The following is a 22,324-nucleotide window of genomic DNA, read 5'->3' on the forward strand; positions in this document are numbered from 1 at the left end:
CAGATATGTAATATTGGATCATTTTCTTGAATATGTAATAGACCAAGTATAATATTTTTGTCTCATGTGTTTCATTTGGTTCTCTTCGTCCATGTTTAGGACTTGTGTGAAAATCTGATGATGTTTTAGGTCATATTTATGCAGAAATTTAGAAAATTCTAAAGGTTTCACAAACTTTCAAGTACCACTGTACTTTTAACAAAACCTGACAAACAATGAGTACAGTTGTAAACAAATTTTTTACTGATACATTTGATTGTGTAGATACATCCATGTAAAGTCACCATTTTACACATAATTATGGACTTATGGAGATCAACTGGGCACTAGATGTAATATAATAAATAGATGAATACAACATCTGTACATCAAAACACTTCCCCAAATGCCATATAATGTTCATATATCAGTACAACATTTATTTACCATTGACAACCATTTGAAAATAAAATGAATTTCCCTCCATTATTTTTTTTTTATGACTTATTTCCATTACTTCTAGGCTAATTAAGCACAGGCAAGTACTAGAATTGGAAGATAATATTTACAGGTTTCTAAACAAACTCCAAAAAGGCACAAGTGTCTGTACAACATGTACAAAAAGAAAAACAAAACTATCTGGAGGTGACCAAAAAAAAAAAAATTAAAAAAAAAAATTGGTCATCATTTATGATTGCACATACAATTATAAATATCAGAAAGTGTGCTTTATCGGTGGTCTGCAAGTCTGCAAACCCCCTTAAGTGTTTTCATTTTTACAAAGTGACAAAGTTTTACAAAAAAAAAAAAAAAAAAAAGCTAAAGCAATTGACAGAAAGATAGAGAGATCAATAGAAAGAAGGAAGTACTGAGTTTCCATTAAGGACTCTCAGGTAGCAATGACAAGTCTGTCTTCATCATCATCACTGGAGGCATCGTTGAAGTCATCAGTTACTGGCTGCTTGGTGATGGGTTTTCGTGGCAGTCTTGCCTCACCAGCTTCCACTGATGGTGCCTTTGGTGCACTCTCAGATTCTCCCTCAATAGAAGAGGAGGGATGTGGTTGTGGTGTTGACTTTTCTGCATCAACTGTGCTGAGCACTATATCTTTTCCACTTCTAGTGGGTTTGCTTGGTGAGGTCATTTCCACCAAGGGCTTTACAGCTACGGGAACTACTGCTACAGGTGTTGCTGCTGGCCAGGCTGCAGGAAAGCTACCAGAGGGGGAAGATGCCGGGGGAGACTCTGCTACTTGTGTAGGTAGGGAAACTGACGCCACCCCCTCCGGACTGCCTGGCTTGTCTGGGACCAAAGGGCTGAGAGCAGAAAGGGGGCTGAGGGAGGGTATAAGAGCAGGCAAGGCAATGTTGAGGATCTGCAAGCCAGGAATATGACCCGGGGAGGTTGCGCTGCTCTGAGATGCTGGACTGGCTGCCAGCACCTGTACACCCAGAGCTGCATTTAGCGCAAGACTTTGCTGTGGCACCAATTGGGTGGAGTTAGCTAAACCCACCACACTCAGTGTCTCCATGCCAACATGCTGCAGTGTGCCCTGGGGAGCACTGAGGGTCTGAAGCCCTGCCATCTGGCCAAGTGGGAAGCAAGGTAGGACACTATTGATTGGTTCCTGAACCATAAGTGGCTGACAAGGTGAGCCCTGGGGCTGGGGTGAGGTGTTGGACATTGGGAGGGGGCTGCTAGCCTGGCGGTGGATAACACTGACTGCTGGAATGGTGAGCTGGACAGGCCCTGCCTGAATGGGCACAAAGGTAGAATATGCAGCCAATCCAGCAGGCACCAGCTGGATGCCACCTACTGGTACCATGCTGTGAGCGGAGCGAGTAGGTTGCTGGGAGTGTAGGGGGAGGTGGCTGAAGAGGTGAGTAGTGGCTCCAGCTCCAAATTCTTGGTCTGGACCCAGAGATGGAAAGTGCAAAGATCCCTGAAGGGAGTCTGAAGTTGTTTGGGTGCTTCGGTCAACATTGGAGTTAGATTCATTTGTGGTTTGGGAATTACTAGAGGCTGATTCATTCTGTAAAACATTATTATGGATTCAGTTTCACAGGTTTCACATGTCAAAGTTGTATACAATCTAATATTTCAGGGTTTAATTTTAAGCTGTCAGAAATTAATAAACCTTTTTACCAGTGCAGCTTTACATGCAAGATACGTGCCATGCAAGACTCAATGCATGTGTGTGGAAGTATATATTGAGAGACATATAAGGAAAAAGGAATGTAAAGTGGAAAGGGCATAGATCTCACCTGGCCAGACGAGGAGCTCTTGCTAGGCACGGGTGGACTAAGAGGCATATCAGGATCAGGATAATCAATGGACATCTGTCTGCAGGGTGAAATTGGGCTCATCATATGCACAGACTCTGTGTCAGAGGAATTGGATTCTGAGGTAGGAGCTGGGTAGGAGACAAAGGAAGAGGTGCTAGGGCCATGGCTAGAGCAAACAGCAAAGCTTGACATCTGTCTGACCAATGACACTGAGCTGGTTATGGCCAATGAATCAGTGTCCAATGCCTGGGACTTTGAGCCTAGAATTTGAGGGAGAGGAGATGGATTAGGGTTTGGGCTAATGGACATTTGTGCTAGGAGGGAGCTTGGTGCTGGATCAGCCTGGCTTGATGGGAGATGCTGGGGGCTGGCAGATACTGAAGGTGTGGCAGAGAGGCCTGACTCTGCCTGGCTGTCCTCCTCATCTTCCTCCTCGCCATCATTATCCTCATCATCGGGACCATCTGAATCATCACCATCTGAATCTTGTCGATCTGCATTGCCTGTTCTTCCGTGATCACATCCTGAGGAAATTTTGTTGAAAAAAAAAAAAAAATCTTATAGGCTACTGTAGGAAGTAAATTCAGCTCTATTGTATCTATTGAGTCTAACACAGTTGTTCTAAACAAAGTTTAGAATACCACAATCAAAATTTGTTAGCAAATAACACAATAAAATACCTGATCTCAGAAGCAGAATTATAGCCAAAACAGGCCCGTGTTTAGCTATTAGAGGATAAAAAACTTAGAGAACCATAAAACCAGTTACGGTTGTGCAGTATAACTGAATATCAGTGATGCATTTTGCATTAAACAAGCATGCATCTTCCCAGACAACACAATGCCACCATCTGCATTTAAACCAGTTAAAAAGATCAATAGATAAAACCATAAAACAACAAGATTCTTTGGATTTAGATGTGGAGTACATTAGCACATACAACCTCAAAGGCATGTGGCAAAGGCTAGACTGTGCAATATAATAAAATAACAATGAAAAAAAAACCTACCCAAAAAAATAACCAACGAGAAAAAAGACAGAAAAAAAATTCTTGAGTGACTAGAACGAGAGAAAGCTTACAGCTTTTAACATCTCTAAAAATAGACATTGCAATTTCCCCTCACTAAAGGCTGTTCATGCCGCCCACATGTGCTTAGAGTTAACAAGGGAAGCTGCTGCATTTAGAATCTTTTAATTACACCATAGCATTGCAATTGATCAGGACTGCTAGTGAATGGTTGTTATTATTAGTAAACCTATTAATGGGCAAATTGTTGTTAGATGTCTTGGGGCCCTGGTGTAAACATACCATGGTGACTGTATTGTGGATTTCTTTAATTAAGCAGGAGTTAAGTAAATATTGCTGTCCCTCTGTTCTTTCCTTTCTTTGTGTGCATTGGTATATTAGCTCAAGAATAACAAACTACTCAAAGTCCTTTCCTTTCAGGACCAAAAAAACTGATAATAACCAAACCTTTCATTTGTACAAGCATGTGTGAGCAAATGCCCAGTCTCCATCAGTGGTCTACATTTATATGGTAGTATTCTGCTTAAATAGGTCAAAGCTTAATACTAGATGTACTCAAAGCTTTCAAGGTTTTCTCAGCATAAATCATCAGTTAATTTTATATTAGTGGTACCTGAGTCTTCAGTATCGTGGTCATCAATAACACCGATGGCAACTCCCATCTCCATACACTTCTTACTATGGGCCTTGGACTTCATGTGCTTTGTAAGGTTTCCTGTGTAAGTGGTGAAACAGACAGGTTCAGCCAAGGTAGGAGTGGTACATGGCCAGAGGAGTGGATTGCATAAGGCAGACATGTCTCTGAGCCTCCATGTTTTGGTTCAGCAACTGTTACAGAAGTTCTTAAAGGAACGTAGGCTGTTCTGACAGTGTATGCCTCTCTGCAGTAAAAGGTGGGTAGATGAGTATGGGATGAATCATGTAGGCCTTTTTTGAAAGGATTGCAGGCATGAGAACAGTCAGTTTGTATAACACAGTATATACAGTGTATGTATATGCAGTCCCCTCCAAAAGTCTTGCAATGGCAAGGTCAATACTTTTGTTTTTGCTATAAACTGGAGAAATTTGGGTTTGAGATCAGAAGATGAATATAAGAAGATCAGAATTTCAGCTTTCGTTTCCTGATTTTTACATTTAGATGTGTTACTCAACTTAGAACACGACACCTTTGGTGACAGACCACCCAGTTGATAGGTAAGAAAAAATTTAAATATGAAACCAAGATAACTCATGTCAGAACTTTTTCCACCTTTCATGTGATATAGTAACCAACATCACTTGTTAAAAATGATCACAGCCAAGAAAACAGTACAATAAACTAGATGCATAAGTATGGGTACCCTTTAGCTAATAATTTGTTAAAAGCACCTTTTGCTTATAGTACAGCACTCACTGCTTTTGGGTAAGAGTCTACCAACTTCCTGATTTGGTTCATTTATATATTTTACTCTTCCTTACAAAAATACTCTAGATATATCAGATAGTGAGGGGATCTCCTGTACACAGTCCTCTTCAAGTCATTCCACAGGTTTTCAATAGGGTTTAGACCTAGATTCTGACTGGGCCATTCCAAAAAGTTGTTCTTCTTCATCTGAAGCCGTTTCTTTGTTGACTTGGATTTGTGCTTTGGGACGTTATCGTGCTGGAAGGTGAATTGGTATAATAGATTGGTATTTGGAGCTATCCATGTTTCTGTTGATCATGACTAGAGTCCCAGCTGAAGAGAAGCAGCTCCATAACATGATGTTGCTAACACCATGCTTCACCAAGGGTATGGTGTTCTCTGGGTGATAACCTGTCTTATTTTTGCACCAAATATATCTTTTAGAATTATGCCCTAAAAGTTCTACTTTGGTCTCATCAGACTGTAACTCATTTTGCCGCATAGTTTGGAGTGATATTGTTGAGCTTGGATGTTTTCTGTCTAGCCGCCCTACCCCATAACCAAGACGTGAAGAATATTAGCGATTGTTGTCACATACAGGGAGTGATCAGTACTTAGATGTTCCTGCAGCTCCTTTAATGTTGCTGTTGGTCCCTCAGCAGCCTCCTGGATAAGTGTTCTCCTTTTGACAGTTTTGGAGGAATGTCCTGTTCTTGGTGAGGTCACTGTGGCACTCCATTTTCTCCACTTGTTGATGGTCTTCAAGGTGTAAAACATTTAATGTTTTAGAAATTCTTTTGTACTCCTCTTCTGATCGAAACTAAGAAGATGTGAAGAACATTGTACAGAAACAGCTGATCTTTATTGCGTGTGTTTTTCACTTGAATTGTGTTTGCTGCTATGACATTAAAGGTGGAAAACGATCTGACGTGATTTATATATATACACTGTACACACACACACACACACATACACACATATATATAATGTGTGTGTGTGTGTGTGTGTATATATATATATATATATATATATATATATATATATATATATATATATATGTGTGTGTGTGTGTGTGTGTGTATATATATATATATATATATATATGTATGTGTGTGTGTAAATACACACACTCGTGAAAAAATAAGTACACCCCATGGAAATTTGACATTTGGACAAACATTTGATCCTATTTGAAGCAGTGCCTATTAATACAGGTGATACACTAAAAAATGACACACAAAACTGACATTTACTAGTAATTTTGACAATTAAAAAAAAAACAGATTAGTCATATAGAAAAAGTACGTACACCCCTACATTTATCACACCTTCAAGTCAATAAAATTAGAATCAGGTGTTGAAGGTGTCAGTGATTAGAACCTGCTTAGGGAGTGCAGGTGGAACCGGTCTTATTTAAACTCCTCTCATATCTAGTGTCTGGTGTTCCCTTTGTTATTGAAGTGTTTGGTCTCATCATGCCAAGATCTAAAGAGATCTGTAAGGCCTTCAGAAAAAAGGTTGTGGATGTCTATGAGTCTGGCAAGGGATTTAAAAAGATCTCTGAATGATTTGAAATACATCATTCCACTGTAAGGAAAATCATCTACAAATGGTGCTGATTTCAAACGACTGCCAATTAGTCCAGGACTGGCCGTCCTAGCAAATTCAGCCCAAGATCGGACCATCTGATGCACAAAGACTTCTCCAAGAACCCCAAATTTCATCACAGGATCTGCTAGTAAGTCTCGTCTGTTGGTGTTAAAGTGCATGTTTCTACAATCAGAAAGAGACTGCACAGATTTGACCTGTATGGGAGGCGTGCCAGGAAAAAGCCTTCGCAAGACTACAGTTTGCCAATGAGCATATAGGCAAAGACCAGGCCTTTTGGAATAATGTGCGCTGGACAGACGAATCAAAGATAGAGATGTTTGGAGGCAGTAACAGCAGACATGTTTTGTGCAGACCAACAGCTTTTCAGGAGAAGTAATTCATACCAACTGTGAAGCACGGTGGTGGAAATGTTATGGTTTGGGGTTGCTTCACTGCCTCAGGAACTGGACAGCTTGCATTCATTGATTCAACTATGAATTCTGCATCATATCAAAGAATGCTTGAAGATAATGTGAGGCCATCTGTCCGAAAACTTTTAACAGGATAATGACCCTAAGCACACGAGTAAATCCACCAAGGAACATCTCAAAAAGAAGAAATAGAGGGTTATGGAATGGCCGAGTCAAAACCCGGATTTAAATCCCATTGAAATGTTGTGGGAGATGTGAAACAGGCAGAACATGCAAGAAAACCTTCAGACATCTTGCAACTGAAAGAATATTGCATGGATGAGTGGTCAAAACTTCCAGCAAGCTGATATGAGAGACTGGTGGACAATTATACAAAATGCCTGCAAGAAGTTATTTCTGCTAAAGGGGGCAATACTAGCTTCTGAGGCCAAGGGTGTACTTACTTTTTCCACAGAAGAATATCACATCTACTGATGTTTCTGTCGAATAAATGATTGAAAAGGCTAATTTTCCTTGTGGATTTATTCAAGTATATCGACTTTATTAATAGGCACTGTTTCAAAGAAGATCAAATGTTTGCTCGTCCAAGTATATATATATATAAAAAGCCAACAATTTGTATGCATGTGTGTAATATATATATATATATATATATATATATATATATATATATATATATATATATATATATATATATATACACACACATACACATACATATATACACACACACACACAGTATTGTGCAAAAGTTTTAGGTACCCTATTTTTTTAGTACTAACTTTGTTGTAGATTTTTATTTTATGACTTCTACATTATGGAGTCAGTACAAAAACATTTTAGATCCCCAATCTTTGGTTTTCTAGCACAAATTCAATGTTACAGAAATTTTTTGTATGTCATTAAAGAAAGCAGCGTATTATGTAAGAGACTTTTCAGACAAAAAACACGATGAAAGCTGCTGGGTTTTGCTGCAAAAATAAGAAGCAAGTGCGACAGTCAAAGTCTCCAGAAGAACCGTGTCTGGTTCTGCAAGTTATATAATTTCCTTATAAAACTGCACTCTTGGTACCGGAGACTATTTTTATTTTTTTGTCACACCAAATACTGACTTTGTTTCATTTACTACTCTTTACTGCATTTTGTTATGCAGAAACATTTCATTTAATTATTTTAAGGCATCTTTGCTCTACAGCATTTCTTTGCATGTGGCTAAAACTTTTGCACAGTACTGTGTGTGTGTGTGTGTGTGTGTGTATGTATACGCACGCACACACACACGCGCACCCCAAAAAAAGGTTTGGATTTAAATAAGCGAATACTTAAGAGCGTATGATTGGATAATTATTGCAGTGATTAATATGTTTCAGCTGGCAACAATTGTTTTAACCCGAACTGATGCAGTGTGTAGCTTCTCATTTCTTAAGCAACAATGTAGGAAGACGTATCCCAAAAAAAGATGTTACTGTGTTTCAGAAGCAAAGAAAACAAATGAGGAGAGCTGGAATCAGGTTAAGAACTGACCAACGCATTATTAAAACCAGGAAGGAGCGTGGTGAACTGTCAACTTTGAGAAAGAAAGGTGCTTCGAATAAATAATGTTCAAAATCTTGAATGATTGTGGTTGGAGATGTTTAAAATGCTTGATGAAGTCTCACAGTAAAAATATCGATGGTAGAAATCATGGCTATTTTTAATAGCAGGGACGTGCAGAGAGTTCCTCAGGGGCTCAAATGTAAAAAGGGCTATATCACCAAAGAGCTTACTACTTTACTATTTTAACTACTTTACTAACTTTAACTTAGCTACATATTCTTATCACCCTGGTAGACACTGTAAACAGACTGTGTGTGGTCACAATAATGAATATGAGAATGACACTACTAATATAACCTAATGGTATTTTATTAATTAACAAGAGGTAAGTTACTACATACATACATATACACATACACACAGGAGCTCCTCACAAGATTTCTGACCAGAGAGTCAGAAGAATAGTCAGAAGTGTAGCCCAAGAGCCAAGGACCACTCGGAAAGAGCTCCAGAAACACTTGGAGGCAGCAGGTGCCATTGTCACAGAGAATTTCAGTTAGCATGTTCAATTATTTTTTCCCCCGTGTCCTTCCACTTTATTACACATAACTTTATTTATGGACTTTAATGTTGTGAATTCTTTATATTTGCGGATTTCTTGAGTTAATACTGATGTCTGGTGAAAATTTCATGTGAATAACCTCATTGGAAATATATTTACTGAAAAATATGTTGACGTCTTCAGTACTTACTTCCCCCACTATATGTGTTTATAGCAGTTTATAGCGCCGCTGAACATTCTCCAACTGAACTAAATGGTTTTTATTTATATAAAAAAAGCAATACGACAGTGGGGACGGTGCCGTGGGGGGAAGGGTAATCGGTGTATGGCTGAACAGAACACCATGTAACACAGACTATCACTAATATGTAAATTTATGATGCCTTTTTTGCAAATACCTGTCTCATATTATCTCACCTTTCTTCACCCATGTTGATAATCAAGCTGCCCCTTTCTCTATCTCTTTCTTCACTTCTTTAATTGCCCTCTCTTATCTGCCCTCTCTGTCTGTTTGGCATCGTGCCTTTACTGACTATATAACATACATATAATATAACAAGGTTACTTGCATGTCTGGAAATGTAATGAACTTGAGTACCTAGTATTTACAAACACATTCCCTTTCAAGCAATTAGAAAACTAGTGGTGATAAGCTTATAAAATACTGCTAATATTACGAAAAGGTTAGCAGAAGAGTCAGTGGTTTCAGTATACCTGTCTGAATGTTGAAGTCAGACGCATTGCGTCCATGACAACGAGACTATCTGACTGCAGACTCGAGTTGGACAAATAATAGGAACATTCTCAGACTTTCATGTGATTAATTTGCTACTGTTTGTGCACGTTCTCATGTTAATTTGAATTCAAATGCTTTTTACATAATATAATTGTTTATTAATTAATGATGAGAGGGGCACCTTTAAATAATTTAGAAGAACCCCCCTTTCTGCACGTCCCTGTTTAATAGTGAAAGTAAGAGCATTTCCACATGCACAATGTGACGAGAACTCACAGGATTGGGACTAAACAGCTGTGTGGCCTAATCAATGTGAAGCTAATTGGATAAAATGACTTCAATTTGCTAGGGAGTATAAAGAAGCAATGGAAAAAGGCCATGTGGTCTGAAGAGTCCAGATTTACCCTTTTCCAAAGCGATGGGCACATCAGGATAAGAAGGGAAGCACATGAAGCGATGCAGCCTTCATGCATAGTGACTACTATACAAGCCTCTGGGGGCAGTGTTATGATCTGGGGTTGCTTCAGTTGGTCAGGTCGAGGCTCAGCAACATTATGCGGCAATAAAATGAAGTCAACCGAGTACCTGAATGTACTGAATGACCAGGTTATCCCATCAGTGGATTTTTTTTTCTTCCCTGACAGCACAGGCATATTCCAGGATGGCAATGCCAAAATTCATCAGGCTCAAATTGTGAAAGAGTGGTTCATTTTCACACATGAATTGGCCACCACAGAGTCCTGACCTTTAACTCCATTGAAAGTCTTTGGGATGTGCTGGAGAAGACTTTAGAGAGTGGTTCGACTCTCCCGTCCTCAATATGAGATCATTGGCCAAAAATTAATGCAAGTCTGGACTGAAGTAAATGTCACATTGCTCAAGGTTGTCGAAAAAACGTCACGAACAATCTGCGCTGTAATCAAAGCTAAAGGTGGTGCAACTTTTAATTAAGTGTGTGCAACTTTTTTTTTGGTCAGGCATTGTGGCCAAAACACACACACACACACACACACACCCAGAGGATGTTTTAGCCAAATGCCCTTAATCAGTTCTGAAAGCCATGTTCCTCTCTTCTTTAATTTACACCAAGAGAAGGAGGACATCTACACTCTCAGAACTCTGGAATCCCATAGAATGAATTTCATGTTTTGGCAATGGCTATTACATCATTTACCATTTCAAATATCCACTGGTTTGAGCTCCTATAGGCTCAGAAGCGCTTTCCTTGTATAGCAGATAACTGATAATTGGTCAAAACATCCTGTTTCTCTGAAAACTTTGCATACTATGCAAAACTTTCACTACATCCACTATCTGCAAAGAAGTACCCTGGAGTTACTTCCTGGATTCTTTCTCAGATAAGAGATAAAACCCAAACAAAAATCTTAGGGAGTTTTTCCTTGCCACCGTCACCACCGGCTTGCACAATAGGGATAAATTCACACATTTAAAATCTGTATCCTGTGTTTATATGTTTCTGTAAAGCTGCTTTGAGACAATGACCACTGTAAAAAGCGCTATACAAATAAAACTGAATTGAATTGAATTGAAAAGAAGGACTTTAGACAAACAGGTGACCAGGAACCCAAATAACTGAAACGTATTTAGCATTTTGCTGGTGTAGATCGTCTGAAAAAAGTTGCAACCCTTAAGTTGTACGCAACAATACAGAAGTGGACGTGCACTCACCTTTTGTTTTGAAAGAGAAATTGCATTGTGCGCAGTGATAGGGACGAACATCAGAGTGCGTGCGGATGTGTTTGCGCAGCATGCTTGGCTTTTTACAGCGGATCCCACACTCCTCACAGATGTATTTACCTCTTCCACGCCCCCTTACATAAACATATTCCTCATTCGATTTGTAACTGTTAAAAGAAGATAATAATATGCAACATGAGATTTCTCAATTATTTCCTCAATTGTTTACTTAATGTGTTGGAAGTGATAGCTGAGAAGTTAGGCTAGGGCCACAAACCCTCCATCAAAGATCTTCACCCGTCGAGGTTCTGCTTTGGAGGAGTCTAACTCATGGCTTGACTGACTCTCTGGTTTTGCCTTGCCACAGTTCTCATTTAACAAAGTGTTGTGTTGGGCCAACACCTAAAATATTTCAACAAAGAAGAAAACAGAAAGAAATAAAATAAAAATAAATAAAATACACTTTACACGACTTTACAACTGTAAGGTTAAAAAGGCAATTTGTAATTGAAATTATATAATAGGGAAAAACAAACCTTTGGCAAAACATCTTTCAGTTTGCCAGAGTAAGTCAATATGTCAGATTTTAAGCTTGTTGTTATAGCTTGGGTATACAGGATCTTCTTGGAGATCTGTTTGGAGTCAAAAAGAGACATGACCACTTTGGTGGGAAGACCCAGTGGATTTGGATTTTTGAGCTTGACTGTCCAGGTAGAGTAGGCTGAGATTCTCTGATCTGTCTGCTCAATGTGGAGAGGTTTCCTTTTCAACAGAAAACACCAAGTAAAGGTTGTAGCTGTCTTCAGACTTGGGAAAGACAGACGATGGCTGTCTCGTGTGTTCACAACCGAAACAGAAGCAGCTAATTTTATTTGCCCCTGAAACGTTGGAGGCCTCACAAGAGATTTAGCTGGAGACCACTGATGCTCCTCAGGCTTTTCCTGTGATTTCAGTGTTGTGTTTCCAGGCCCAGAATGGCTTTGCATCCCTGGAGAGGAATGTGTTTCAGATCCTGGTACTGTCTGCACAGTTGTGGTAGGTGTCCTGCTCTCCATTTCTTGTTCAACATCATCACACTTTGTATGACAAATTTCTATCTGATTATCTTTTTCAGGTTCTCTGCATTCTGGTAGCTGCTCAGGGGCATCTGTTTCTATTGGACTGTCTACACATTCAGTGGTGCAAACCTGACGAACGAGCATTAGCTTCCGTGGTCTGGTCAACTCTGACATTTTTGCGTTCAGGTAACTGAATGATCGACCATCTGTAAGACATGCAGCACCATGGTCATCCTTAGCCCGTTTCTGTGTTTTCTCCATGGCTATGTCCAGGCTGTTGGCAGGAGAAAGCATACGTTTACTTGAGGCAGTGGGCTCTTGTTGTGGACAAAGGCTCACGGATACCAGTTTTTGAGTGCAGTGTAATGAACCAGGAGATGATGTAATTTGGATTTCACCAATATGGTTTTGTCTGACTGGGATAATAGTCTTCATTTGGAAGCCAGCTGACCCAGGTGACCTTCCATTTTGCCTGTCTGATCCAATTTTTGCATTTGTACTCACTTCAGAAAGGTTTACTTTGGTATCCACTGTTGATGATGGTAGTGTATGTTCATGAGTGATGAGAATCTGTGGAACTGCAGTAGGTTCTGAAAAAGACTGAGAAACAGGGGCAACTTCAAGATCAATGGGCAAAACAACCGAGACCCCTCTGTTAGAGACCCTCTGCTGACTCGGTTGGGTTTCATAAACATTTTGTATTCCATCGCTGAACGTCGAAACTTTAATCTCATTTGCAATTGGTATTGTAAGAACAGGCAAGGTAATTTGTGCGCCCTGCACACTAGAGAAAGAGTGCGCTTGACCCGTTTTCAAAACTGGATACTGCAACTGGTACTTGGGTACAAAGTTCTTGATATGTTCAGCATTCTGAATATCTGCTTCATCGTGTGCAAAATGCACCAGAGTCTCCTGACATTTGTCAAGCTTTGCAGTCTGATGCCATGGGTGGGGAAGACCATGTATTTGCGGTTGATGGGTTTGGCTACCAAGGTTGATACTTTGAACCATTTTAACATTCTTTTTCAGGGGTGATTCCCCAGAAAGCAGAACAACAGGCTTATTAATATTTAATGATCTATGTTGGGACACTGAAAAAATGTTTGTAGAGGGGCCTCTCTGGAGTGAGACTGTTGGTTTCCCTGTGGGTTGCTGTGTTTCTGGGCCAATCTTCAAAGACATCTGACGTACAAGGGGCCCTCTCCTTCTTTCAATAAGGGGTACTTGGGGAGTTGGAGTACACTGTGTATTTTTCGGCAATGTAGTTACCATTGGTGAAGTGGACCTGCTGGGAGATATGGTACTGCAGTCAAATGATTTGCTACGATAATCACAAGAAATTTCTACAGATTGTTGAGTACAGCTGATTTGCTCTGAGGCAGCCCGTCTCATCATTCCTGGTACTCCAAGAGTGTTGCTTGCTACAGGGAGCCCTTGAACCTCTGGTGGTTTCCTAACACCTTCCACCCTGGATGGACTGTCTGATCTTGGAGGATCATCTCTGTCAAATGAGGCTGAAATACTGGAGCACCTTGACAAGCTACTGTCTCGGCTAAGGCTACGTGAGAGACTCGACTCAAAGCTAGATTCCCCTGAGGAGTGTTCCATTTGAGCCAGCCTTATCCGTTTCTTTTTTGGTGGGAGTTTTTCAGTTGGAAGTTTAGACAAGCTCTCACTTCTCTGAGGCCAGTTGAATGTTTCTGAAGGCTTTTCTGTTGATTCACTCACTTGTGATTCATGCTCTCTGTCTGGTTCTTCTGTTACAAGAATTTCAGGAACTTGAATGTTGTTCTGGCGCACCAACCTAGACTGGGTAGATGTACAGCTGTCACTAGTAACTGATGAAGTTTGCTTCTCAAGTTTGTTCATTCCTTGAGTAGGACATTTGGGTGTTGACATTTTTTCATGATAACTTTGCAAAGAAGAACTAATTGTAATTTCAACATGCTTTTTTACTGAGCTGTTTGCATCCTTTTCCACAGAATCACCTGGAGAGGATTGTTCAATAGACTCTGACATTTCAAAGGAATTTGGTCGGCTGAGAGAGTTAGTGTGCCTAATGACTGAAGTGCCACTTCCTTGTCTCTGAGGTTCTGCTCTTCCTTTACTGCATGTGCTGATATGGATCTCTCGTATTGGAGACAATCTTGCCTCTTCAATGCCTCTTGCAATGAGCTGAATTTGACCTACAGAAGGAGGCTTACTAGAAGTGGGTGTGGGTTGGGCATAGGAATTTCCTGAAAAACCCATCGCCATCTGGCAGGAATCAAAACTTCTTGAACATGGAGGTGGTGTTTCAGTTGGAGACTGGTCCTCATCATCCCCAACACTTTTCATTTTACGTCTTTTTCTTATCATTGGTTGATCCACAATGCTTGGAATAATGGCACTTCTGCTTAAAACAGGTTGTTGTGTTCCACGTGCAAAAACCTCTGGCTCAACATCTCTGACTGACACAGTTTTGTTCTTCGGGCCATGCAATTCAGAGCAATAAAACTTTTTGTGATTTTCAAAGTTTTCTAATTTTCGATACCGGTTACGACAGGTTTCGCATTCATATGTTGTCCCTTTGCTTTGCTGAGTCTTTCGAGTTCTTTCAGGTGCATGATCAAATGACTTACTTCGAGTCTCATGGGTAATGCTTGATCCATAATGGCCCTCATCCATAGAATGAACAGAAAGGAGAACATGCCCCTCATTAGTTGAGAAATCTTCTACTGCTACCTGCCTGACTAAGGTTCTATGTACAGCTTGATTTGGGGTGGAAGGTGCTGGAGAGAAGACATCATCATTTAGTGAACTAAACTTGTCATCAAATGATTGGCATATCCTTAGAGGATGAGGCTGAGAGGGAGCATTGGGGAGGACAGCTGACCGGCCAGGTGTTGTTGGCACCGAATTACTTCTTGTAATTGGTAAACAATCCATAGTTGGATATTGAGGTGGCACAGAGAGAAGAAATATTGGTTTGGATTTATCAGTTGGGGTAAAGGGAGACTTTGGTATATCAGAATTGGAATTTGACCTTCTTACTACTGGTTTTAGATCAAACTGAAAAGAATCTTTAAATATGTATGATTTGGGGGAGTCTATACTACCTCTTCTGGAAAGAGATGTACGTCTTGGTTTGACACTATCGAGTTGCTTGGCATCCACAACAGCCTCATTGTCTGATATTAACTTTGTGATGCGCTCTTCTAAAGAAAGAGCTTTTGTCTCCAATGGGGGACGCATCTGTCCTGGCAAAACTGGAGGCTTTTCACTGGTTGCTACATGCATGACAGTGGCTACTACAGGAGAAGATAAAACTTGTGGATTTTTCAGATCACTTTCTGTTGGAGGCATGATCTTGACAAAGGGGCTTGGAGGGCTCATGGCTTGATCTGCACTTTCAGATCTTGAAAAGTAACCAGAATCAGTACTTCCCAGACTTCGGGGGCTAAGCAAGCATTTGCCCTGAGGCTGCTGAGAATGGTCAGTTGCTTGCTGTCTCTGAAGTTGTGCATGTCCATTCCCTGATGGAGACTTACATTGCTGATTGTCATCCTCACTTATGAAGTCTGGTAAGGGACTTGTGCAATCCACCTCTTTCAGTGATGACAGAACAGTTACATTAGACCTGTTGGAACAGTAAGTTAGACTTGCTGTCTGGAAATCCCTTTGCCTCTGGGCTGCTGCTTGCTCCGGATTGGAATCTGTAACTCTTGGACTGTCTGCTCGCAAGGGTGAAACATTGACAGGGTAAACAACGACTTTAGGGAGAGCAGCAGTTACTTTGGGCTCACAGCCCTTCTGACTGGACAAAGGTTTGATATTTTCATACATGACAGCGTGGTCTGCATCCCCTAGGCTGCCTGATACTGTGCTTGAACTGTGCAAGCTGCCCTCAGATAAAGCAGTCAAGCTGCTCAGTGAAGAGTCAGGGTCCAAATCAGCTGTATTCACCTCCTCATCACTCTCACCACTTTCCTCTACATCTGAATTGGTACCAAGGCCTTTGTCAGATTCTTGGGATAGAGACCCACTTCCAGAATCTTTTGAAACAAGCCCTAGTTTGATGGCATGGGCATGAGACTTTTTATGCTTGTAAAGGTTGCTCTTTGTTTTGAATGAGAAGCCACATGTCACACAAGGATATGGTCTCTCTCCAGTGTGGGATCGTATGTGCTTCAGCAATACACTAGGCTTTGCACATGCTCTGTTGCAGTACTCACAAACATACTTTCCTTGTTTTTTTGTTTTTTGATCCTTAGTTGAGGCATCACACATTTGATTCATGCCATAGTTGACAACTGTTGCCACCTGGACATGGTTGAAGCCTGGTGTGACTGGAACTTGGATGGGGTTGGGAACAGTGGCAGAGAGAGACTGGCATGTCTGCACTATAGGTGGCTGACTTTGAGGCAGGCTACTGGATCCTGAGGGAACTGGGGCGTAAGTCAAGTTAAAAGATGGACCAGCACTGTAGCTCTTCTGAAGGCCTGGCTTGTCATGCTGGCAATTAACTGCCTTATTCAGGTGCTGCTGTGAGGAGTGATGTTGAGCACATAGGACTCCAGTTGATGCACTATTGTAGAATGGTGGTTTAGCTGCAGTATATGGCTGCATTAATGCAGGCTGCGACTGCGGACCAAAATTAACTGAGGGCATAGCAATGGCAGCATCTGACTGGGGAACAAGTTGTCCAGTTGGATTGCAATTCTTCTCTGTTAAAGTGTTAAAGTCTGGCTCCATAGCTTTAAGCAGAACTTCAAGAGGAGCAGCAGTGTGTGAAGCAGATGTGCCTTTGTTGCTGACTTTTTCACTCCAGCTTTTGGCTAGCATGGACTGTACAACACAGGTCTTATCTGCACCCTTTTGGTGGACAAGAGCCTCTGACTGCAAGGTAGTCAAATCCTTGCTCTCCACTTTTACTGCCTTGTCTGCCAGTGTCTCCTGCTGATCATCTTCAGAATCTTGGGGTGATTTGGAGGTACTGTGTGCTGGGCTCTTGGAGAATAAACTGGCAGGTGTGGTTTCCTTGGATAAAGCAGAGTCTGTAGGTGAAACAGATTTCTTTGTTTGTGGCAGCTTCTTGACTGGAGACTTGGGTATTTTCTTCAGCTGGTTTTCAGCCACAACCTTTTTCCTCTTTAGTCCTTTGATGCTTTCAGAACTTCTGCCAGTACTTTCATTTCTGCCTGTTGGAGAGAAGAAAAATTAATGTTAATAGGAGCTCTTTACTACCAATACTTGTGGAACGTGCAAATGCTTAGTATAGAATGTCTCTGTATGCTGTAGCATAACAATTTCCTCTCACTGGAACTGAGAGGCCCAAACTTGCTCCAGCATGACAATGCTCCTGTGCACAAAGCAAGCTCCATGAAGACACGGTGTGTTAAGGGTGGCGTGGAAGAACTCTAGTGTACTGCACAGAGCCCTAATCTCAACTCCACTGAACACCTTTGGGACCTTTGGGATGAACTGGAACATCGACTGCACCCCAGACCTCCTCTCCTAACATCACTGCCTGACCTCACTAATGCTCTTGTAACTGAATGAACACAAAACCCCACAGCCACGCCCCAAAATCTTGTGAAAAGCCTTCCCAGAAGAGTGGAGCTAATTATAACAGGAAAAGGAGAATAAACCTGGAATGTGATGTTCAACAAAAACATATGGGTGTTATGGTCAGGGTACACATACTTTTGGCCATATAGTGCATGTTATCTTATAATGGTGAGCTTAAAAAACATGAAATCTGAACTGTACGGAAAAACATCATTCTTTGTACAGTTCAGAATGACTGCTGCTAATGACCACTGCATACGCTATGTAAAAAGAACACTTAGGAAAGAACATTTCCATCCGTAATACAAAATGAAACCTGTGATAAACTAAAATGTTACGCTGTGTAGTTCATCGCAACAACAAATGAAGGCAGAACAGAATCAATTTCAGAATTAATATAATGCAACTTTTTATTTACCAGTTGTTTGTCTATACGCTTTAGCGTTATGTTACTGATCAAATGAAAGTGATGTTAGTAACAATCTTTTATTATACATAAATGTTAAGAATTTTCCAATTTCCTGGATGGACAATCAATCAGCTACTGATTACACACTGTACACAATACTGCGCAAAAGGCCTAGGCACATGGAATGAAAGAAGAATTCTGGAAAATGAAAAGAAAAGGAAATTCTGGAATGTGAATATATGTCTTCAAAATAATTAAATGAAAATAATACAATTAAAATCAAATCATAATTTTACTTTTTGTTGAAAATTGCATAAATTCACTTGGGTACATGGTCATACAGTTGTCTAAGGAAATTGGTAGGTAGGTTGTTCCAGGCCTTTTGTCTCTACTTATTAAATCTCAGATTGTTTTTTTTTCCCTTTTTAAATCAGAGATGTGGTCTACTACTTAATAAGGTTCAAGGCTCGAAATTGCAACCATCTTGGTTGCATATGTTCCTGACTCATTAAAACATATTTGGGAGCATTTGAGTGCAAATAATTGCTGTGGTGCGACCCGTTTTCAATTCTCTACAAAACGTTCGCTAATTACCTCACAGTCTTTGCCTGCTGTGAGTTGATACAGTGACCAGCCCACCATTCGCCACAGTGGCAAGCAGACAATCAGAACATTTCTGGAAAAATTAGTTAGCCAATGATATTTGAGGATACAGTCAAGAGCCAGTTGGGCCCACCCACTGCTGACAAAAAGAAAACGTATTCACGCGAGCAGAGCACAGAGACGTTTAAAAATGAGCACGCGATTTCTTCCCTCAAAACGAGCTCAGATTTGCTGCGCTCTCTCCCCCCCCCCATCTCTCTCTCTCTCTATTTTATATATATATATATATATATATATATATATATATATATATATATATATATATATATATATATATATATATACACACACACACACACACACACACACACACACATACACACACACATACATACACACACACACACACACACACACATAAAGTAGCTGTGGTGCTCCTAAATTGTTGCTGATGCTCCTAACTTTCTAAAGTTGGGAGCACCAGTGCTACCTAGTAAAAAAGTTCATTTCGAGCCCTGAGGATTATTACTTATATACAAAAAATACACAATATTTATTCCAGTAACAGTTTTTTTAATTCAAGTTTTTAATTACACACTAATGTAGTAGGCATAAAGTAGGCATGTAAAATAAAATTTATATTTAAAAAAAAATGTAGTTCGCCTAAGACTTTTGCACAGAACTGTATTTTTATAAAAAACGATGCAAGGAATGCGATAATAAATATCGCAAAGTGCTTTCTCCAATTTAGCAAAAGGTCTGCTGCTATATCTCTGAGCTACTAAGGCCCACACATCATTATGCTGAAAACCCACTCTCTGTCTCTCGTTCACCATCTCTCCCACCACCAGCCCTGCCCCTGTCGCACTCGTTTTTATACCTCAATCCTGTTTGCCTTGCACTTTGTCTTAATCATTGTGCATCTGTGTGAGAAAAGAATATTCTTCTCCAGCAGTATTTTCTTGTAAAATGTATTATATTCTATTATAGCATATTAGTCTAGTGAACCATCCATCTTCTATACTGCTTATCCTTTTCAGGGTCACGGGGAACCTGGAGCCTATCCCAGGGAGCATCGGGCACAAGGCGGGGTACACCCTGGACAGGGTGCCAATCCATCTTAGGGCAGTCTAGTGAAAGGTGTCTGTGCAATTCCATGGACAAGTCAATGCCCTATTTTATCAAATCCCTATGCTGAAGTATAAATCTACAAGCCTCATTTATCAAGCTGGATCTGAAAGGATTTATTTGTAAATCGTTTATATGAGTATTTACACCAGAAATTTGGAGCCTGTAATTTCGTACTCGTGCTCCTGTGTGATGTGCTCAATGTGCATGATGGGTACTGTGGAGATCTTTTTCTCTATTCCAGTTTCAATATGGTCAAATTATTTTCTTCTCACCTCACTTAATTCACATCTAGTTCACCTTTTCTGTAATTCAGCCCCAGATTTTGGCCTTTTCAGGTGCCGTTACACTGTTAAATAAAATATATGTTTTACTGGTATAGATGCGAGTTAAAATACTTTTCTGAGATGCGAAACAAAATAAATCTCTGAGAAAGTCTTGGTAGGCCTTTACTTGTATGGTTGTGAGGCTGCTTTGGCTTTTATGGAGTTTTGGGGGCGTCACCAAATGCAAATCGGCTGTACGTGATTACATTCATCAACATACAAACGAGTATGAAAAAACGTAAGTGTTTCAGGCAGGAGTTTTTAGCTCGTTTTGACTTATGCAAACATATATGCAAACTTTACCAAAAAAAATAATTATAACTGAGGCCCACAATTTCTATGTTTGGTCTGTCAGTAGTAATATATAGAGATGTTTCTAAGCAGAAGAACATTGCCTGGCTTACACAGCTGCTGTAGCTCTCCATGAGTGGGTTTCTTCTTGTTTGTTTTGGTTGGCACCAGAAGGTGAAAAGTATATGGCTACGGTTGTTCACCGTTTCCTGGCCATTCACTGAATTCGAGCTTTTAGCAACAGTTCTAGGTAGAGTGGAACTGCATCATTTCTTTCATAATGCGTTATGATTATGATCTCTCAAAAACATAATTATCCAACTTTGGACCATTTGTACAAGAATATAACAAATTAAATTCCATAGTCAATCATAATATATATATATATATACATATATATAAACCTTTTCTTGTTCAGTGTTCAGACTGAACATGAAAGTCAATTTAAATCTATCGAATATCATGACCCTGGGAATGATATTTCAGGAAATATTTGGTGTCTATGTAGAAGACAAAGTAACTCTATCTCCACCCTGAAGGCAGAAAAAACAAACAAACAAACACTTCAAACAGGACCATTCTAAAACCATCTGTCTGGGCTGCTACGGTAAAAATAAAGTTACAGACCTGTTACACACGTCACAACCATGTTACATCATTTTCTCAGTGTGCATCACAATATTTTATCTCTAAGGCGGGTTCATTAAGCATGCTACCATTAAGCAAACTCCAAGGGCCAAATATGGCTGGCCCACTGCCTCGCTTCAATCGACCCGAACAAAAATAATATTGAAACAGCCTGTAGCACCTACGACAAACATGTTCACATTAACCAGTAATACCCAAAATTCACACTCATGTGCCACTGTGAGGAGTGTGTGGTCTTACATCTCACTGGGCTAAAACACTGGTTAACATGGACACCTATCTGCTGCATTTGAAACAAGCCACGTCTAAACATGCTTCAGAAAGGCGTTTGGTCTGATTCAGTAACTGACTCCAAAACCTGAAACGCATCACCCATGTACAGCATAAACTGTTGAGTGCAGTACACTTCATACAAAGCGAGAACGTCCATTAAAGCAAAATAAAACAAAATATACATTCGCAGCATGGTCTTACACAGAGTACGGTTGACTGGAGAGGTCGTTAAATCTAGTCTGAAATATTATAATTAAAATGTTTTTTAAAACTATCACAGCCGACATTACAGGCTGCCCCACTGTCGACATCCACACAGTCTGTATACAACTGAATCATTTTCATTAGCAATGCTTTTCCATAGAAATGTCTTCTGGAGTCTGGTTGGTGGTAATTGATAGAATAGATGATAATGATAATAATAATAGTAGCTTTTATTTTACAGAATACTGGAGAAAAAAAAATCACAAACACAGAATTTCACAAATACATCAGATTAAACATATAACACATTCATTTTTTCCATTTCATGTTAGTCTTCCCGTAAAAAACCTCACAATATGAAAATAAACGGATGTCCCCAGAGATTTGGTCAGCAAGACACCTCCAGGTCTAAATACTTATCTACTGTACACAGAGGCCAGTTGTCGCAGCCACAGCTGGAAGGAAACACTCAAGCTCTCCAGAAGCTCTAATCACTGCTGCTGCAGTGCCCTTTCCAGCCAACAAACCCACACACACACACACACCATGAGGCATTGTAGTATATCCAGCATAGGGATGGCACTCATTACTTTTTTCCACGAAGCC

At 40.2% G+C, this 22,324-nt stretch overlaps 1 protein-coding gene across 6 annotated transcripts in view; it reads right to left on the reverse strand.

Moving 5' to 3' along the window:
* Nucleotides 1-220: 220 nt before the first annotated feature.
* hivep1 (HIVEP zinc finger 1) overlaps nucleotides 221-22,324 on the reverse strand; it is a 57,168-nt gene continuing 35,064 nt past the window's right edge. For all 6 annotated transcript variants that reach the window (XM_053612415.1, XM_053612409.1, XM_053612411.1 and 3 more), the window contains 6 exons: nucleotides 11,765-17,466; nucleotides 11,506-11,630; nucleotides 11,220-11,395; nucleotides 3,905-4,006; nucleotides 2,244-2,788; nucleotides 221-2,011 (listed from right to left, as the gene is read on the reverse strand). In XM_053612415.1, coding sequence (XP_053468390.1) covers nucleotides 869-2,011; nucleotides 2,244-2,788; nucleotides 3,905-4,006; nucleotides 11,220-11,395; nucleotides 11,506-11,630; nucleotides 11,765-17,466 — 7,793 coding nt within the window. In that variant the 3' untranslated portion in view covers nucleotides 221-868. The remainder of the gene's footprint in view (nucleotides 2,012-2,243; nucleotides 2,789-3,904; nucleotides 4,007-11,219; nucleotides 11,396-11,505; nucleotides 11,631-11,764; nucleotides 17,467-22,324) is intronic.

Source organism: Ictalurus furcatus, chromosome 24 (assembly GCF_023375685.1).
Source record: "Ictalurus furcatus strain D&B chromosome 24, Billie_1.0, whole genome shotgun sequence".
In the NCBI taxonomy this organism is placed as follows: domain Eukaryota; kingdom Metazoa; phylum Chordata; class Actinopteri; order Siluriformes; family Ictaluridae; genus Ictalurus; species Ictalurus furcatus.